This window comes from Sarcophilus harrisii, chromosome 3, assembly GCF_902635505.1.
Source record: "Sarcophilus harrisii chromosome 3, mSarHar1.11, whole genome shotgun sequence".
Classification (NCBI taxonomy): domain Eukaryota; kingdom Metazoa; phylum Chordata; class Mammalia; order Dasyuromorphia; family Dasyuridae; genus Sarcophilus; species Sarcophilus harrisii.
Window position 1 is genome coordinate 292,689,675 of NC_045428.1, and position 21,969 is coordinate 292,711,643.

Consider the following 21,969-nt stretch of genomic DNA (forward strand, 5'->3'; position numbering starts at 1 on the left):
GAAAATAACTGAACAATAACAGTACAGATAAATGAGTGTCCTCTTATGATATCAGGGTTTAGAAAAGTAAAGTTATATTTATGCCATTGTATATATCTGTGTATATGTGTGTGTGTGTGTATGTATATATATATATATATATGTATATGTAGTGTTCTCTTCTTTCTCTAAAATATATAATGGTTCTCTGAGAGCAGGTTTCTTGGGGAGGTTTCTGGAGGCAGCCTTAGTTTCAGTTCAGAGTAATAATCACCTTCACATACAGCTAGGAGTTAAAATCCAATCTTTTATTGTCTCTTCTAAAATAGCCCAGTTAGCTTTCTTTGGTTCTGAGAGCTCCCGTTGCTAGTCTTTTGCCTCTGCCAGCTTCTGCCTCTAGCTCAACTCCAACTTCTGGCTTCTCAGTCCCCTCAACTGACTGACTTCTGGCTTTCAATCTCTTCTTCAGCTGACTCTCCCACTGACTCCTGGCTCTCAATATCTCCAACTGACTCCTTCCTGAGACTGAGAGCTTCTTATATATGATCTCTTAAAGGTGTGAACCCAAAGGTTGACTCCTCCTCTGAGAGAGTGGGATTGTGAGAGGTATAAACTTGTCTCATACTGAATACTGACTTGTGAATCTCCCAAACTTGTGAACTCTAATGTGAGAGCTCTAATGTGTAAATTCTCTTAAAGGTGTGAGCTCTAATATGTGAACCAATTACATAAGCATTGTTTCTATCAACTCTAATGAATTAACACCTTGTAAGGATTCTAACATATATGTGTATATATATATATATATATATATATATATATATATATATATCCTTCCAATCTTTGACCTCTGTGTAAAATAAGATAATAGCTCAAACACACACACACACACACAGAGGAGTGTATGTGTGTATATATATATATATATATATACATATACACAATGTGTGTGCATGTGTATGTATATATATGTGTGTGTGTGTGTGTGTGTATGTGTGTATATATATATATATATACATATACACAATGTGTGTGCATGTGTATGTATATATGTGTGTGTGTGTGTGTGTGTGTGTGTGTGTGTGTGTGTGTTTGAGCTATTATCTTATTTTACACAGCGAACAAAAATTGGCAGAATGGGAATGTGGGAATGGGAATGGAAGTGAAGGGAGTCCTTCTTTTAAAATCACATCAAATTAAATGCTAAGTTATTTAGATATGAGGATTCTTAAGAAATTTAAACAATTGCAATAACTGGCTATGACTAATTATCTGGATTCCTGATGTTATGGTTAGTCTATAGGCAGCAAAAAGGAATTTTACAAAGAGTAATAATGTGCAACAGCACCAGGATAAGAAAAGGGACAATGAAAGACTACTCTGGGACTTGATACTGCTCTTTTTATTCTACACATTATAAAGCCAAGATAGCAAGATGGCACAGTGGATAGAGTCCCAGGGCTGGAGTAGGAAGACAATACATACTTCATGAGGTGTTCGCCATGTTTCCTAAGTTGTTCTCAGTCTTTCAGTTTCTGAGGAGTTAACCAACTTGATACAGTTACAGAAAGCCATAGGTAACATTTGAAGAATTAACAAAGTAAAAGATGCATTATGTAACAATACATGGTGCTGATTTTACATGGAAGCAGTGAATCCAGGAGTCCTTTTGTCTGACCTTAATTACAGTTGGAATAGTCAGTAGCATTTAGAACAGACCTTTCCAGTGAAATTGAGTTCTGCCAATTTACCAGAAATTCTTAATGTGGATTATCATCAGATTAGAAGTTGTATAGTGAGAAGTCCAAATACCCCATCTATTCTGTGGTTCCTGCCTAGCAAAGCACTTTCAGTTTGTGTTATATTTCTTGTATCTAGGAAGCAAGAGATATATTTCTTCCCAACAGTGATGTACACACTGGAGCAAAAGTTTGTGTTTTAATGCGAGGGTAACCTAACAGTATTTCAAAAGGAGAGATATGTAACTCCCCCTTCTTCCCCCTGCCCTCCTTGATATGCTTCACAGATGGAATTAAGCAAGGGGAAGCACATCTGATCATTAGAAGTGGTTTTCAAAATTAATTTGCCAAGGAAAGCTTTAAATTCTTTGTTCATATGTTCAACCCGACCTGAACTCTGTAAGTGGTAGAAGGAATGAGAATGAGGAGTGACAGCTAGACAGGAATGCACTTGAAATAATATTGGATCAATGAAGTGGGACCCTGAAACAGAGAATGTACAAGAGGGAAAACCAAAACAAGGAACAATTCCTTTAAGAAGCATTTTAAAAACAAAAGCAGCTGTGCTTTAGAACGAGGAAATGAGGGAGTTGGTCAACAATAGCAAGACAAAAACTTTATAATCATAATAAATTTGGACATACATGTGAAATCGACCTGGAGATGTTCAAATGGGGTAAAAGGTAAAGAGTGACCACCAAAAACAACATTTTAAAAGGCATCTTGGTTGTATATGTAGCAAAAAGGGTAGGTGGCAGTTATATGAACTACAACTATAATAATACCTCGGGTCATCCACATCTGTCATATTGTATTAACTACTCCTTGAGTGCCAAAATGGCATCCTCTATGGACAGAAAAATATACCTGTTGATAGAAACTCTGGGGGAAAAAAGTATCTTGCATTTCACAGTCACCCAAACCCCATCTACCTTCTTAGCCTCAAACCACTGTTTCTATTTCTCAGTTTCACAATCATTGTAGACAAGATTCAAATTGTGTTCATCAGAAAGAGAAAGATTTTTACAAATGCACAAGATTCTCTAGGGTGACATTCTTCCCAGCAGCATTAGTGTGATTGTTCCTTCCTGAGACAGGATCAGCTCCATTGGAGTAGGAGGACAAAGAATAATGGCTAGAGCCACAAATAATTTCAAGACAGACAAAAGATCCTTGATCAAATTTGCGTTAGTCATGACTTTTTCAGCAGAGGTGAGAAAGCACCTTTGTAGTCATGGCAGCCCAACCATATGCCAAATGAAGAGTCAGTATAGATGGTGGCAGTTTCACTGTCAGCAAGGTGACATACTTGTGTGAGGGCCACTGGCTCTGGGGCTTCGGCATTAAGATTGTTAGGAAACAGAGATGACCAAACAGTATCAAGGTCAGAGACCATTGCAGCACCAGTTTGTAATAAACACTGTATCTCATAAAAGAGAACTCATCAGTATCTATAAAATAACCAGAATTGAGCAAAGAAGTATCCAAAGGCCATCATGGGGGTTTTATGTCTATTGTAGAATATAGTCATGTAGTGACTCCCTAGAGATTGGCAAATTGGGGGGAAATATAGCAAGACTGAGGATGGCACATCCTTTAAGAGTAACATTTTCTCTACTCCGTAAAGTCAATTCATACTTTGTTAGTCATTGATTAGAAAAATCCCGTGTTTGATGACAGAGTACAAGGGATTCAACCTCATGGGGACATTGCACTGTTAACTAAATCACAAGTCTTCTCTCTATCAAAAGGGTGGTGGCAGTCACAGCCTATGAGCAGAGCACCAACTGCCACTGAATCCAACTGAACCAAGTAATAGGTGACCCAATATAAAGGGGACCCGAAAGACATGGCCAGGAACCAAAGGCTACCTCCCTTCGTTAATGTATGAAAAGAATGAAGGGCTTAATATAATCTGGGAACCCCAGTGTAAAGGCTGATAACAAGGTCTTCTTGAGATCCACAAGGGCAACCAGATGCTGAGGCTTAAACTGTAAAGGTTCTGGAACAGTCTTGGTTTTGTTTGTTTGGTTTTGAAGGCGTTGTTTTGTTTTTTAAATTAATAGATTTTTTTCAAATAAATGCAGAGATAGTTTTCAACATTCACCTTGCAAAATTTTGTGTAACATATTTTTCTCCCTCTCCTCCCTCTTCCCCTTTCCCCAAGGTAGCAAGCAATTTGATATAGATAAAAATAAGTACAGTTCTTTTAAACATATTTCCATATTTGTTATGCTGCACACACATACAAAATCAGATCAAAAGGGGAAAAAAACAATCAATCAAACAAATAAAAACAAAAGATGGAAATACTATGCTCTGACCCACATTCAGTCTTCATAGTTCTCTCTCTGGATGTGGATGTGGATGTGGATTTCATCACAAATATATTGTAATTGCTTTGAATCACCTCATTGTTGAAAAGAGCCAAGTCAGTCAAAACTGATCATCACATAATTTTCTTGTTGCCATGTTCTCTTGGTTCTACTCATATTACTCAGCATCAGTTCATGTAAACCTCTCCAGGTCTCTCTGAAATCATCCTGCTGATAGTTTCTGGAGCAACAATATTCCATTATATTCATATACCATGACTTATTCAGCCATTCCCCAACTGATAGTCATCCACTCAGTTTTCAGTTCCTTGACACTGGAAAAAGGGATGCTACAAACATTTGTGCATATATGGGTCCTTTCCCTTTTTTATGATCTCTTTAGGATACAGATCCAGTAGAGACACTGGTGGATTAAAGGGTATGCGCAGTTTCCTAGTCTTCTGGGTATAACTGAGCTCTTATTCTGTAATCTACAAATGTTAAAGGAATTTGAATATCTCTCGAAGGCAAAATAGAACCACTGAAAATTTCTGAGCAAGGAGAATGAAATGGTCAAACTTGTGCCTTAAGATTAGTTTAGTTATAGCCATGACCCAATTGACAAATGATCAAAAAGTATGATATATGTCCAAAGGGCTATAAAATCATATATATTCTTTAACCCAATAATACCACTACTAGCCATGAATTCCAAAATTAAAAAAAAAAATTAAATAGGAAAAAGACCTATGTATCTAAAAATATTAGTAGTAGCTCTCTTCTTAAGACAAAAAATAAAATGGAAATTGATAGGGGACATCTATCAATTGGGAACTGGTTAAATAAATCATATGTGATTCATGATGAAATACTATTATTCTAAGGGAAATGACAAGCAGGATGCTTTTAACGAAGAGAGCCTGAAACTGAAGGGGGGACCATGAAACTCTCTCTCTGAAAACTCCTTCAAGGAGAAAGTCTCCTTGAATTCTGGGCCTGTAAAAGACCCCAACCGAGGGAAACAGGATAAACAGCTTCATTCTGTTATCCTGAGAGAGAGGCACCACCCCCACTGATAACACTCACTACTGATTAAGTTTCCCATTGAGGTGAAGATCAGCCCAAAAACACTCATTCAATTCTCAAATTTTCTGTTCTGATTCCAGCCCAAGTTGCCCCATCAAGAGTTGCTAGCCTAGGCTTCTATTATAAAATGAGACAATTGGGGGGGGGGGGCTCAGTCCTTGCAGAGAACCTAATATGCCATGCCAAGGAACTTCTTCCTGACGTAGCAGCAACCCCCTGCCCCCTGAAATGATATTTGATTCCAGCACTATCCTCTCTTTGTCTTTCTCACCTATTTCCCTAACAAGACTTTATACCTCTCTGTTGGGATTTTTCTGCTAGAAACTTTACTTCTCTGCCAGGATTCCTCCACTAGAAACTTTACTTCTCTGTTGGGACCTTACCACCAAGGAATTCAGTCTTTCTAATTATTCATAGCAAAGGCTGACTTCACAATGCCAATAATAAACTTCTTTTACCATTCTAGCTTTTCAGGTTCATAAATTCCTTTACGAAGGACCTTTGCACCACCAGAAAGGGGTTCGCCCAACTCCCTACCTTGTGCTAAATCCTAGGGGAATCCAGGGGAGTCAAACCTCCTCATTTGTTTCCCTGAACCTCGAACCTGCCACTAGCCTCATCATTTAACTCCCTGACCACCAGGAACCCTAACCTTATCACTTTCAGGAAAACGTGGAAAATCCTCCATGAACTCAAGCAAAGTGAAATGTACTGTGTATAAAGTAATAGCAATGTTCTGGGATAATCAGCTGTGAATGACTTTGATATATTCTCAATAGTACAATGATCCATGACTATTCTGTGGTGAAAAACCCTTGAAAAGAAATTCATTGTGTCTGAATACAGATTGAAGAATTTTCTCTCCTTCTTTCCTCTCTCTCTCTCCCTCCCTCCTTCCTTCTCTCCTTCTCTCTCTCTCTCTCTCTCTCTCTCTCTCTCTCTCTCTCTCTCTCTCCCCTATTTCTTTATTTTTTTTTGAGGGTTGTTTTTAGGGGAGGAGGATCTATGTTTTCTGTCACAATGTGACTTTTAAGGAAATGTTTTGCAAAACTTCACATGTGCTTTCTTAATGGAAGCTTGGGGTGAGGATAAGGGAGTGAAGTTTGGAACTCAAGAGTTTAAAAAAAATGTAAAAAATTGTTTTCAACACAACTGGGGAAATATTAAATAAATAAAATTTAAAAGAAAAAAAAGATTAGTTTGGTTGCTAAGCAGAAAATGAATTGGAAACAGGGAAAAAAAGGATTTAAATTAAAAGATTATATCAATAGTCCACTTAACAGTGAATAAGAGTGAAATCAATAAGTCTTGGGAATGAATTAGACATGGAGAGTGAGGGAGAAGGAAGAGTCAAAGATAACTCCAACTATGTAAACTGGATTAACTGAAAAGACATGACACCTTCAAATTCAATAGACTTGTGATGTAAAGTGCCTTATACATCCTAAGAGAACTATGGAGACTGAATGCGGATCAAAGCATAGTATTTTCACCATTTTTGTTGGTTTCTTGCTCATTTATTTTTTCTTTCTCATGCTTTTTCCCTTTTGATCTGATTTTTCTTGTGCAGTATGACAAATATCTTAATATACTTAGAAGAATTGCATATATTTCACCTATATTGGATTGCTTGTTGTCTTGGCAAGAGAGAAGGGGAAGAACTAGAAAATTTTGAAACACAAAATTTTGCAAAGGTGAATATTGAAAATTATCTTTGCATGTATTTGGAAAAAATGAAATACTATTTTAAAAACTTACTAATAAAAAAGTAACCCGACATTATGCCTTCAATAGAAAGAGGGGAGTTTAGAAAACTTCTGATAGGAAATATCCAGAAGGCGTTTGGTAAAATTTGGTCAGAATAAATATTAAATCTAGATTTATATTTTTAAAAATAATTTGAATAAAAATGATAATTTAACCCATGGAAGCTAATTAGATGAGAGACAGTTAGACAAAGACAAAGATACACATAGAGAATAGAGAGAACTACCCAGAAAGAGTTGTTAGGAGTAGAACCTGGATAAAGGTCCAATAATGACAAACTGAGAAAGAAAACCAAGAAAGCCGTGTCACAAAAACCACAAAAAGACAGAATATACAGAAAAATGTGCTCATCAACAATATCAAACCTGCAGATAGGTCAAGAATAATGAAGACTAATGAAAGATCATCATTTTTAGCAATTAAAACATCATTGGTAACCTTAGAAAGAACAGTTTCAGCCAAGAGGCATTGTAACAAGATAGATTTCAAAGGAGTAAAAAGTGATGGGGATTGAATAAGTGGAGCCACTGAGTAGACAGGCCTTCTAGAAATAAATTTTTATAGAACAGTAGCTGAAGAGAATGGGACTTTTAATGCTATGTTAGATAGTGTCACAAGTGAAATTAAGTCTGAGAAAGTAAAATGAGAGCAAATCAATTTATTAGCAAGGCTAGCAGTTGCACAATAAATTGGATCCAAGGCCCCTCGGTTGGCACAAGGACACTGAATGATAGATAACAAAATTTTCTTATAACTTATAATGAGGATTAAATTAGGTTACATAACCTTGAGCAACAAGAGCACTTATTCTTTCGGATTGGCCAAAGTATGACAAAATCAAAAGGTACTAAACATACATTGTACCATTATTTCCCAGAACATTTGGCAATTAATGCTATTTAATTTCCTAAAATCATATGGACAAATTTTTTACAAAATATAATATTTTAAGTTACAAAATGAATACTGTTCACAATATGGAATTGGTCTGGTTCTTTCATCAATTTATGAAGAAAATAAAACATAATCCCTGTTTACCTCAAACTTGCTCAGACAGTATTGATGTAGAACATCGCATCAAAAGATACATTCAATTTACACAGATGACTAGGTATTTCTCCATCTAATTTGTGTCAGTCAAATGTTTCTATCTCACAAGCTCAACTTTATTCTGCTTTATTCTCTTAATTCTATTTCTATCTAATGAACAACCTCAGATAAAGTACTTTCCTTTGACACAGTCACCAAATAATAATAATAATTATTATTATTATTGTCATTATAATTATTCTGTGTGAATTGGAGAACTGCAGTTAGATAATCAGATCAATTAATTTACACTAATTTGTTCATGATTTCTCTTAATGCTATGAACAAACAATAATGTTTTGCCTCTAGATATGTCAAGTACATAAAGAATACAGCACTGTTGGGAATATAGCAGTTTTAAAGAAAATATTCTATAGTGAATTGGCTAGGAAAACTAAAAGGCAAGGCTGAAAAGAAAGACAGCAGATCTATAGAATGTTATCACTCTCAGTGATGCGAAGAGTATAGAAAGGGGATAAACTTTTATTAAGCACCTACTATGTGCTAGTTACCATGCTAAGCATCTTACAATTGTTATCTTTTTACTCCTCAAAAGGAACAGTCAATACAATCCATTTAAATTGAATCTGTAATTTGGAAAATTAATTTTTCTGAAATGCCATTTTCATCACATCACTCTTGAAACATGGTCTCTATTTCCTCTGATATCAAATTTCAAGGAATGAATGAAAAACTTTTGTTAAAAATATGAAGTTATTATATTAATTATCACTGTTGTTGTGTCTAACATTTCTATAGCACTTTAAAATTTGGAGCAGGGGGCAGGAAATGTTGAACATTTGTTAGATGCCAAGAGTTAGTGATACAAATAAAATAGATAAAAGCTTCTGCTCTCAAGGACCCTTCCTCTCATTAGGGAAGACAGCACTTATAGGAGAGTTATTCAGCTAAAAAGTAGATGGAAAAACTCAAAGGTCCTAGCCCAGTAATTATATATAGGGCTATGATGGTAAATGCTTTACAACCATCTCTAAGGTGGGGGGGCAGCCCACTTTTAGATACTGGGGGGGGGGGAGAGGGAATATAATATGGACACACTTTTAAATTTAATCTTCATTATTAACATTTACTCCATTACTTTTTAAAATCTAAATAATTAACAAATAAACCAGGCCCTGATTTGTAGCATTTGCTGATTTCCAAGGTGTAGATTTTTCAATGAATATTTGACAATAGGCAGTCTGAAGTTCAATGGAGCTGGTTTCAGCACACCCTAGACAGAGATTATAGCAACCTCATAAGTCCTTACAATCCATCCCAGTATCTAAAAGTGGGCTGCCACCATTAAGAAAGGGAAATTGTACTTATGGTTCAAAATAAAGGAGTTCCCTTTGACAAAGATAGGGATGATGGGTAGAAGGAAAAGAGATGATTTGGGAAGGGTATTCGTTGTTTAGAGAGGAGGAGAAAGGGGGAAGTGACATTGGTAGAAAAGTTGGAGATGGGCTTCAGAGTATGAGAAGAAGAGATTTAGGTCATTCTAGGTGCTAGTTCCAGGTAGCAAGCACCAGATTAATCTGAGTCTGGGGTACATTGCTGGTGGGAGCAGGGAAAAATATTTTAAAAAGATCTACATAATTCCTGTTTAAATTCTTTCTTCACTATTCCTCCAAACACAACTTTCATTTCAAGAGTCAATTTCGGAGCCCCTCAAAAACATGTCATGCTCATTCTTGCCCATGTTCATTCCTTTATGTTGTTTTCCTTGCATGTAATAGTCTCCCTTTCTCCTCTTCACTGATCTAAATGCTGCTCATCTTTCAATGTATATTCACATATCATCTCCTCTATGAAACTTTCCTTGACTATTCTAGTCTTCTTTGATCTTCATGATGCAGTGACAAGAATCCTAGACTTACAATCTGAAAAATCTGAATTTGAATTCTAATGTTGCCAGTTACTGGGCAATTAGGTTGCTCCGTGGATAGAGCACTGGTCCTGGAGTTAGGAAAACTCATCCTCCTGAATTCAAATCAAGCCTCCAGACATTTCCTAGCAAGGTGATTCTGACCAAGTCACTTCACCTGTTGGCTTTAATTCCTCATCCATAAAAAGAGCCAGAGAAGGAAATGACTATTCTAGTATCTTTGCCAAGAAAATCCCAAATGAGATCAAGAAGAATCAGATATGACAAAGCAACAGTTGCCAATTAATAGTAACTTTGGGTGACTTCTTTATGAGACTCCTTTGTAAAATGAAGGAATTGTGCTAAATTATCTATACAACTCAAAATTCTAAGTTCCTAGAATATACACAGCTTATGTTATACAATTTGGCAATTACAACTCAAAATTCTAAGTTCCTAGAGTATACACAGCCTATGTTATACAATTTGGCAATTACTGATAAATAATTATAAATTATCCCACACTATTTACTATTGCTGGCATTCTCTCCTCAATTAAACTGTAAATTCCTTTTAAAAAAGAGTCATATATTTCTTTTTTTTTTTCTAAATCTCCTATAGCACCTAGATTATTGGTGAGAATATTGAAAGTATTTGATAAATATTTGTTGATCAACCTTCATATTAATTAGTATTTTTTTACTGCATGATTCAAGGTGATATAATGGTCTTATTTCCAAATTATCATGTCATTAAATCAAATCAAGTTTCTAAGGCTCACAAAGATCATGGCCTCATGATACCAAACATTGTGTGTTTGCATGTGTGGATATATACACAAATACATATACCTAGTCATATATATGTATACATATATAGATAAAATGTAGATACACATATACTTCATAACAACTCAAAAAGGCAATAATCCAGGAATGACTAAATTAATGGCTAAATAAATAAATGATTAAATAAATGGTTCATTATTTTATTATGTTAGCTAAGAATAAGAATTTGATTAGTTGAGTAAAGGGGAATTAGGAAGTATGAGTACTAGAATGTTTCTGTAATCCATCAGCTTATAAAATCACCAACTGGTGACCACTGAATTTCCCAAAATTTCACTACCAGTGACTATTAGGAAATGTGACTTTTCTTTTAGTCTCTGATGTTGAGAGGTGTCAGAAGGGAGTCTTCTATTCCCCAGAAATCCCAGGAGATAACAAACAAGCAGCAGTGGGTTTCTATTGCAGCAATGGGTTTCTATTGCACCAGGATTAATCTGTCCTCACAGGTAAATCCTGTTTGGAATTCCAACCCAAAGTTGTCACTTTATGAAGTTGTAGAAATCTTCACCTCAGTCCTACAATCATAGAGTGGATTGCTCTTCTCTGTGTAGCTGGCATATGGCTCCACTTCATCCTAATTTCATATAGAAATCAGAGTTAAAACTCCACATACAAAGACCAAAAAATAATTGCAGAAACTTGTTCTAATATTCTATTAAGGCCAAACTACTTAAAGACAGTCATTACTCTCAAGTCCATATACAATTCAAGTCATCGATCTCATTGATAAATAAACAGAAACAAAGAGACATTCCATTCACTGGACAAACATTTTTAGAGTATCTACAAACTGCATGGCATGTGTACGCTACAAGAAGCATACTATCTGTATAGGTTATCATAGTTAGAGAAAGTCTCAAACTAAAACTTGGTCTAGAATGATGATTTAAATAGGGCAGAAGGGGAAAGGCATACATAGTGCTTGATAAGTATTTGTTTATTTGACCCTCAACAAAGACTTGAGAGAAATGTTCTAATGAAAATAGCCTAGTTACAGTACAGATATTTTTGGAGTTAGTGATAGATAAAATTGATGGGGCCAGATTGTAGGGAATTTTGAAGGCCACATAAGGAACTTGGATTTTATTCTGCAGGCAATAGAGAGATTCATGGAGATTAATAACATGTAGTGACATAATGAAATGAATGATTAGCCAGATTAAAATAGGAAAAGTTATAGAACAAATCAAACAAGAAGAGGTTAAAGATATGAAATTACTGAGCATGTATCTATCATAGACAGAAAATTATAGTCACGACACAATGTTTAAATATTATTATAATATTACAAGTTGAAACAATGATGGTTTGTATTTAAATGGATAAAATATGAATGGAAAAGAAGCAGTAGATAAGAGACATTTTAAAAGAAAAGTAATAATTGAAATTTGATGACTATTACTAAGGAATAAATCTCAAGTTTTAGCCCTTGGTGACTATAAGAAAGGTGATACCATTAACTTTAGTCAAAGCTGAAAATAGGTAGGGTTTGAGGAAGATTAGAAAAGAAAGGATAAGTTCATTTCCCTCAATGATTTTGAGAATTTGGAAAAATATAAAATTTTATGTACTTGAATCTGAAACAAGGTGGATTTCAGTTCAGCTTGGATTGAGAAGGTCCAACCTTTAGGTTGACCACAAACAAAATGGATCAGTCCAAAGTGATTAAAACAAAATGTGCTGTTTTCATATAAAATACCAATCTTCCCATAAGACAATCAGCCTGAAAGATTAAAGTAAAGAAAAAGATTCACAGAAATTTCCCTTTATCTTACCTCTCCAGTTCCTGGAGTAGCTTCTGGTTTAGGACATTTCCTGTAAACAAACAAACAAATATATATGTGTGTGGATGTGTGGATGTGGATATGAAGGTGTATAAACAAAGTAAGCAGGAATGACTACAGTAAATCTCTATTTAGGTTTCAGGATGAAAAGAAGCACTAAATTCCTGATCCTGTGCTATCTTCCTATGCTTGCTGTAATAGAAATAAGATTTTCTAAGACAAAACAAAACAAAACAAAACAAACAAACAAACAAAAAACTCCAAGAAATGAATACCTACTCAGCTACCAGCAGTCCCTGAATGCTACTCTTGGGTACATACACATATTTCAGTTCAGGGAGAGCTTAGTATATGCAGTATATTTGGAACATTCACACCAAGGATGTGGGAGATGGGTCTTATTTCATGGGCTTTATTTCAAAATAAGAAGGGAAGATTATTAACACCTATCTGAACTAGATGAAGATTATACATGATGACATCTCTTCTTGGTATATATGAGGCATTGCTATAATTAATTTTCCAGCACAGATTATCAGCAGACATCCTTTTTTCTAGGCCCCCAAATCCTGCATGACTGAATTCACCATGCTTTTACCCTATTTCCCATAATATCTTTATCCCTGGAAGTTACTATCAGCTAATAAAATTCCTTCCTTCATTTAACATTCAGCCTCCTAAATCTACTTTTTCCATGACATCTTTCCTGATTAAATGGAATAAGGTAGTTTGCCCTCCCTAAAGTTATTCACACGAACCAAACCTGCCTTTTCTCTACTAAAATTTAAAAGATACATTAAAAAATATTAATCAATACCTGCACCAACTGGATTTCTTATAAAAAACCAATCCCACGAAGCCCAAGGGAATAACAGAAAGGATCCAAAATAAGAATTTTGAAGAAGTCTGGGGACCTTTAAATAAAGATATAGATAATGTTTTAAGAATGTCAAAAATTGCTTTTTTGTGACATCTTACCAACCTAAAAGTTATAGGGTATTTCATTATGAAGTTGATTTATCAATAGTGTTTGTAGCTTCATTGGATTCTTTAATCCCGATTAGTTTTTCAGCTCTGTTCTTTATACATGATTCTTCACCTCCCATTTCCATGTCTTTGCATTGGCATTTCCATTTCCTAAAATGCATACTTTTCTCACCTCTACATCATAAAATTCTTCTCTTCCTTTGAGATCTAGTTTCTTCTACATGTTCTACATGAAACCTTTCCTGGTCTCCTCAATTGCTAACACATTTCTTCATTTACTCAATCAATAAAATTTATTAAGCACTTATGATGTGCCAGACACTGTGCTACACACTTCTCCAACTACCTATTAACTAACTACTTAGTATTTATTTTCATTTATTCTCTTTATTTTAGAACTCTTGTCTTGACCATTAGAATATAAATTCCTAAGGAGTAAAAATTACTGCTTTTTTTTATATTTGTATCTAAAAACCTAAAACAGTGACTGGAATAAAATAAGTATTTAATAAATGCATGTTGATTGATTGATTCTAGGTTTATCATTTCCTTTTTCTCATTATTTATTTTTTTAAAAATATTTTTATTTTCCTCAGTTACATGCAAAACAAGTTTTTTTTACATTTGTTTTTAAATTTTTAAGTTCCAGATTCTCTTCCTTCCTCCCCATATCACCCAATGAGAAGGTTCATGTGAAGTTGTGCAAAATATTTCCATAAAACTCATATTGCAATAGAAAACAGATTCCCCTCCCCTTCAAAAAAAAAAAAAAAACTTTAAGGAAAAAAGTAGTATGCTTTAGTCTGTATTCAGGGCTTAATATTTTCTTATGGCACCATTTAGAATTCTTACTGATGCAGAGAACTCAGCACTTTCTAGATGGACCAAATGAATGGTGAATTACTGATGCTGAGAATGAAACTAGAGAGTTTTCAGGAACACTAATTTAATAATTAACTATTAATTAACTAATAGCACTTATAAGTTACCCAAGATTAACCAGGTATCACTTACTAAAATTCATAAATAAAAGTAGTATGTAAAGTAATTGAGGGGGATAAAAAGAATCCTAAAAATTGTAATACTCATCCAGTGTGGAATTTCCTTCCATAACTTACTACATAAGACCCACAGAGTTTCCTAAAGCACAGAGAAGGTAAATAACTTGCTTAGGATCACATAGCTAGTGAAAGACAATACTGGAATCCAAACCCTTCTGACTCCAAGTTCAGTATTCTTCTGTGATGCCATCCTGTTTTATATTCAAACAATATAAAGTTTTAAAGGGGGGGGGGGAGCAGACCTACCTAACAATTAGAGTTGAACAAAATAAAATGAACTGCTTTATTCTGTATATAATTCTGTATCCCTGGAAATGTTCAAGGAGACTCTAGGGGACCTTGTCTCAGGGATACTGCAGAAAGGAACACTGCATAAGAGACTAGACTTCATAGTGGTTGGCAACCCTATAAAACACTCTTGTATTCAACTATATAAAGCAATTCTGGCATTTGGGAATTGTGACAGTAAAGACCTGGCAGACAGGAACAGCATAATTCTCTGACTTACTGAGCTCTGAGCTGGAAAAAGAGAATGCCTAAAGCAGGTAGCAACTTTGTATATCTATGTCACAAGGAAGGACAAGCTGGTGATAATCAAACATGTATCATAGAATTTTGAAGGAGGATTCAAAGGGTTCAAAGCCTCCTGGTTTCCATGACTTCCTTTACAACTTCCTGGTCATTTTTAAGGGCATACAAAGTTCTAATCATGCAAAGGTGGCTCATCCCACTTAAGAAATAAGTCAAAAATCACATATCCTGCCCTGCCCATATTTAAATGCCTTTCTGAAATCCAGGTATGTTATATCTATAGTCGTCCTCCATTCTAACAACATAATAATTTTGCTGACTGGATGTTTCTATATGGGGATATAGGAAAAGCCACATCAATAGAATCTCCGTACCTCTATATTATTATAACATTTTCTTTCCATATTAGGGCAAAGGGCAAAGTAAACCACCTTTTGTTAAATGCTCCAGGGCATGACTATCTAATTTCATCACCAAATCCAACCTGATGTAAGGTCTGGTGTAAGGCCATCTCCAACACCCTTACCCGGTCTTCAAGCAATGACTGGATGACCATTTAGTCACGTATCTTAGAGATTCTTCTCTAGGTAGAGGCTCTACTAGTTTCCTTAAGTTCTTTCTCTCTCTGAGATTCTGGGATTCTGTTGATTAATATGCTATTGTCTACCTGGGGGATTCAGATGTAGAAGTCAGATTTCCCTTATCAGCCACAAGGAGGCCATCTAGTGGCTGGCTTCAGACTTGTGGCCTTGGTTTTGATCTAGTTAATGTGTTTAGCCTTGTCTGGAGGAAGGAGCTCAGTTAGGAGTTTTGAAGTTCCTTCACTGTGTTAACTAAAAATGAACTTTCAGTCTACTAAAATGCCATGGATATTTTCATAAAAACTGCTGTCTATACACCTCTCCCTTTCTTTGTGTGTTTTAGCCCATTGGTTGTAATTTACATTTATTCCTATTAAATTACATTTTGTTAAATATAATCTGTTTTTTTTTAACCTTTTTGGATCCCAGTTCAACTATCCCATGTATTCATTACGCCAACTAATTTTGTGATATTTGCACAGCTGATTAATGCGTTTCCATCCAAGTCATTAATAATGAACAGAAAAAGAAAAAGGACAGAACCATTCAACACTGGTTCAGTCTATTAGTTTCCTTAAGTTCTTTTTCTCCCGCCTTGTGCTCATTCTTTAAATTACCATGCTTTAAACCAATTAGTGGTTACTATCTAACTCTGCTACCATCATGTCCATGGCTCCTCATCTTATACAAAAAGAAATGCTAAGAGATATTCAAATGTTTTTCTGAAATTCCCTTACATTATGTTTATAGTAGTCCTTGACCTATCAATATAATAAATTCATTGTTGTTTTTCAGTCATTTTAGTCAATTTTTATGACACCTTTTGGGATTTTCTTAGCAAAGATTTTCCCTTTTCCTTCCCTAGCTTATTTTATAGATGAGGAAACTGAGGCAAACAGGGTGAAATGATTTGCCCAGGGTCAAGAGCTAAGAAGTGTCAAAAGTCAGATTTGAACTCAGTTCTTCCTGACTTCAGGATAAAGGACACTGTACCTCCTAACTCACTTCCCCCAAAAAGGAAGAGAGGGCTCAGTCTCTTTGCCTGGTACAGGGACTATGCAGCACAGAGCAGAACCTAAGCTCCAGCCATGGCTACAATTTGGACTTGCCTCTTTCTTGTCTTCTGTAAGGAGCAGTTTCCTGAGGTCTGTGTCCCTGAGGTCTAGTCATCCCTGATTATCTTGATCTTGATCTTGAAAGTGAGGAAGATATGGGGAAATGGACCATCCCTCATCCTACCGAGTGTCAGAACTTAGCCTTTGCTCTCATCTGAAATAAGTCTGTGCTTTCCATATTAAAAAAAAAAAAAAAAAAAAAAGGGGGTAGAGAGGGAGGGGAAGTGGTCTTTATTATTTATCCTGTCCTAGGACACCCTGGACTCTGGTCCCAGATCACTGCCTTCTCATGGTGGAGGGGTTTGTGAAATGAAATTACGAGCTATGTCATACAGGATGACCAAGATGAATAGGTCATAGTGGAGAGCTGTGACAAAGAATGATCCACTAGAGAACAAAATGGCAAACCACTCCAGTATTTCTGCCAAGAAAAATCCACAGACATTGTGGCGTGTTATGGTGCATGGGGTCACAAAGAGTTTGACATAACTGAACAAGTGAACAACAATAAAGTGTCATCTATCAGCATTTTTTTTTTTTTACATTTCCCCTAATTTAAGCATGTACTGATTTGCTTTTAACAAGAATGACTTCCCTAAGAGGTCTATATAGATTGAAGAGTCCCATTCCAACATTATTTTATCTCTATTATGGTGACCTATAAAAGAAACTGGTCATCTATTTTTAGTATCTGGCTAGGTGGTCTGTAATATAGTCCTTCCATGAGACTGATTTTGTTTATTCCTTCTTATTGATCTTCATCAAATGCTTTTCACCAATTGTTTTCAATTATTTCTGCAAATTTCCATACAGATTTACATTTTATTTAAGAATGCAATCTTTCTGTAGCTTCCATTTAATCTATTATCCTCAACATTTCATTTTCACTCACTTGATATAGCTGAATTATTGCCAAGTATTGATTCTATCTATATAATATCTCTTATACACATGTCCTCTCTGCGCACACAGCTACCACCCAGTTTAGACCATCATAATTTCTCACCTGGACTATTAAAATAGTCCTCCTAAGTGTTCGCCCTCAAGTCTCTCCCTATTCCAAAGAATCCTCCATATAACTACCAAAATTATTTTCCTGTAGGAAGATTTGACCACATTACTCCTTCCAATACAATCTAGTAATACCCTTTACTTCTAGGATTAAATGAGTTTTTAAAAGTTTTCACAATCAAGCCCCATCTTATCTATCCAGCTTTCTTATGCATTACTCCTCTCCATACATTCATTGTTTAGGCTTACTTAGCTATTTGCTGATGTCCCTCACTCATGAAACTTCATCTCCCCTTCTCAGTGCCTTAATGCTGGCTCTCCCGCCTGCTGGTAATGCTCTAGCTCTTCACCTCTTGGAATTGAAGGCTTCATCTAAGACTAAACTCAAGTTCCTCTTTCTGAAAGAGGCCTTTCCTGGCGTTTCCCTTTCCTCCCCTGGTTGTTAATGTTTTCCCCTCCTCTGATATTTGTTTGGTCTTTTAATTTGATAGGTCTTTTAATATACTGGCATATGTACATGTTGATTCATTAAAATGAGTTCTTTGAAAACAGGGACAGTTTCACTTTCTTTGTCTTTATATCTGAAATTCCTAGCACAATGTCTGTCATATAGTAGAGACTTACTATGTGATTATTTGATGATTTCATATATATACATTTATGTTTAAACATGTCTGTATGTATATATTCATACATTTATCTATATATGTGTGTATAGATATTCCATTAATCTAATTCTGAATGAATCACAACCCATAATATCTTAGTGATAACCTTGAGTTCATATTTACCTGCTTTTAATTGAAGTCTCTATTGATTAAACTATCCAAAAAATTGACATGAGGTCATGAATTCGGTTTTTGCATATTTTCCTGATTATCTCTTGTGCATTATTCAGCATCCCCTCTGCTCTTCTCCTTATGTCACAACTGCTGCTCTCTATAGTATCAAGGCTAATTGTTTTAAGTGGGCAGTCCTACATGTCACCTTCAATTTTCAGTTTAATATTCCCTCAGTCAAATCAAGCAAATAGGTTTTTCCCTCACCCTGGTTAAATGAGTTCCTTTTAATTTACCTGTAAAAGGAGAATACATAGAAGATAAAACTAACCACCATTGGCAGAGGAATGAAAAAAAGAAGAAAAGATTCATTCCATTTATCTCACTATTTTTGTTCTATTTAGTCACTTTTCATTTGATATTGAGATAGCTTTAAATGTACAGTTCTAATACCCCTTAGAGTACCACTTTTCTCTCCTGATATTATTTCTCTGAGTGAATAGTGAACGAAACACAGTATAAGAGAAATGCTACTTACTAAGGATCTCATGGTTTAAGTACAGAGTTCTATTCCCAGTCAAATGGGAAATGAAGCAGCTGACATTGGATGCATTGAAGCTATTCCGGGTACAAGTGCTTTTCACAGTCACTGTCCTGTTATCATGAGTTTCCTTCACAGTGAAGCAGTCTCCTTTTGGGACCCAGGAGATCTGGGCAGCTGGCTTCCCAGCTGCAGCCTTGCATACAACGGTTCCATTTTCCTCCTCAGACAGGTTTACTACAGGAGGAGGCACTACAGAACAGGAAGAGAGATTTAGCGAGACCTGGTAGTTTTGAGCAACTTACCTGTTTTCCAGTCCTGAACCTGGTTGCCCCTAAGACCCTGCTGAAGCTGAACCTTACCTAACACACTGAGGTGATAGAGAGATCGAAAATTCCCATCAGGTGTTACAAGATCACATTGATAATATCCCTCATGATGAATAGTCACTGGCTCTATATGAAGGCTGAAGTTCCTCTCAGGTTCAGATTCCCAGGTTATTCTAGTACCAGAGCAATTTGTTTCCTTAGTGATATTCTTGTCTTTTTTGTAAGCTATGATACAGGAAGTTTCATCTCCGGGGAATATGGTCCATGTGATCATTACAAATTCCTTTGGTGAGCAATGTAAGCAGCAGAGAACAACGTCGGTGTCCATCTGTACAGACACTTTGATGGTAGCTAGATATAAAAACAAGAGAATAGTGAAGGCTTTTCTGAAGCAGATTTTCCCCCAGAATCCCACATGAGGCAGTACTTGCTCCTTATCTCACTCCCAGCAATGTGAACTTATACATTCATGGTGTGAACACTTAAAAAATAATCACAAAATGAACTGAGGAAGAGGGAGGAGTTGGGATCCCAGCAAATGATTTTTCTTCCCAACACAGTTGATAAATCAGGCAATGGGGTATTAAGGCATTAAAAGAAGCACAAAGACATGTCCAAGTATTAGACCTTCCTCTAAAGAAGTTCACCCTGACAAAATTAGAAGGGCAGCTGGTCTTAGCTAAATGATTATTCCATGGCTAGGGAAGACAAAGGTGGGAGGTATGGAGGAAGGAAGGAATTGAAAGAAATTCCTCCCTCTCAATCCAACTTTTCAAGCCATGGAGTCTTGCATCAGAGCTAATTACCCAATAGGAGACACTAAATCCAGTAAACACAGGTATGGAGAAGAGAAGGGCAGGAAGCACTTCAAGGAAAAGTAGCCTGGATAGCTGAGAACTAAAGGTTGTGAAGAGGAATAGACTCAGTAATACAAGCTGCGTGCCCATTCTTCAACAGAAACCATGCCCAGGAAAGCAGCCACATATGGACTCCTTGAGAAGACAAAGGACATGGGAACTTATGCATTGCCTGTGTGTGCTTTCTGCCATAATTACTGAGGAAAGAACATTACCATTGGTGTGACATTGTTGGGATACCTGCCCAGCTGACATGTTTGCTGATGGAACTTGAGTCTCTGCTTCTGTGCTTTTATAGTCTGAAAGGGAGGAAATACACATTGATACATCTTCATTGAATCTGAAACATTTTTATTTTCATAATATCCAGACTATTTTTGGAATGGAGCTGCCAATGGGGTGATGGAAATAAAGGAAACAGCCCTAAGAAATGTAATGCCTGAGAAACTGAGGCAAGATAGAGATTAGAGTGTTTTTAATATTTTATTTGGATTTCTGAAAGGGAGAGATTTTCTGGAACCAAAGGATCCATTTTGGTCCCAGGGCTGATGTCTTAAAGCATTCAGCATCGAGCATTGACTAAGAGATTCCAGTGAATTATATATGGCTCCAGAGGTCAGGGAGAGAAAAGTCAGAATACTGGCAAACGTGGGAATTTCCATGAATGGACCATCAATCTGATTCTGACAGGATGGGGGGTGAGGACCATATTCTGATAAACTAGGAGTGAAGGGGGTAGTCCATTAGAGATAGAAAGTCTGGAACTTAGAGATAGAGGATGCCAATTAGGTATCTGAGGTAGGACATCTGGAGTTTTATCTTTTGGAGTGCCAGAGTGGCCAGATCTCCACAATCCTAATTATTTCAGTCCTAATGAACAGGAAAGGGGGGGGGAGGGTTTGCAACCAGGGGGATTGAGGCAGAACAATTCAAGGAACTGAGGCAGAACAATTTAGGGAAAATAAGGCAAGACAATTTAGGGAAATTGAGGCAGTACAATAAAAGGAAACTGTGGCACAACAGAAACATCTCAAAGTCCACAAAATGTGTCAATTGTCTTTTAACTCTTGGCCTGGTGTTCTATTCATTGTGCTATCTACCTATCCCCAACTGATAAAGATATAACCTGGTATTTTTCTCTTTTCAGGGATTTGAAACAAGCCTAGCAGATATGAAACAAGTGATTCTGACTGATAAATATTGATGCTTCATAATCATTTCTCTTCATAGAAACCATCTCCCAAAGCACAACCAATTTCAATTTCACAAAATCATAGTATACTACAGCTGAATAGATATAAAATACATAGAATACTACCTGAAAGAACCCTCAGAAATAAACTAATTAAACCCATTCATTTTATTCAGTTTTCTGTTTGTTGACTTATTTAGGTTTCTCTAAAGTAAATTCTCAGAAGTAAATTCCTTCAGGGCAAGGACAAATTTTCAGTTTATCTTCCTATCCCCAATGTCTAGAACAATGCTTTACATGGGATAGATGAATATTAAATTCTTGATGACTGCTTCATTACACATATAAAATATATTTTGATTGGATAAATACTATTTTTTCCTAGGAGATTCAGTATAAGATTCTGATATTAGTTTTTCAGTCATTTCATTAGTGTCTGATTCTTTATGACCCTATTTAGGATGCTCTTGGCAAAGATACTAAAGTGATTTGCCATTTCCTTCTCCAGTTC

At 36.0% G+C, this 21,969-nt stretch overlaps 1 protein-coding gene across 2 annotated transcripts in view; it reads right to left on the reverse strand.

Annotated features, from left to right (window-relative positions):
* Positions 1-9,091: 9,091 nt before the first annotated feature.
* The window catches only part of LOC100934611 (cell surface glycoprotein CD200 receptor 1), a 35,011-nt gene continuing 22,133 nt past the window's right edge, over positions 9,092-21,969 (reverse strand). The window contains exons 2-7 of one of the 2 annotated variants that reach the window (XM_012547024.3): positions 20,482-20,565; positions 19,443-19,760; positions 19,078-19,332; positions 13,292-13,388; positions 12,466-12,505; positions 9,092-11,264 (exon numbers count right to left, since the gene is read on the reverse strand). In XM_012547024.3, the coding sequence (XP_012402478.1) occupies positions 11,175-11,264; positions 12,466-12,505; positions 13,292-13,388; positions 19,078-19,332; positions 19,443-19,760; positions 20,482-20,565 (884 nt within the window). In that variant the 3' untranslated portion in view covers positions 9,092-11,174. The remainder of the gene's footprint in view (positions 11,265-12,465; positions 12,506-13,291; positions 13,389-19,077; positions 19,333-19,442; positions 19,761-20,481; positions 20,566-21,969) is intronic. The other variant, XM_031959664.1, reaches the window with a different exon arrangement.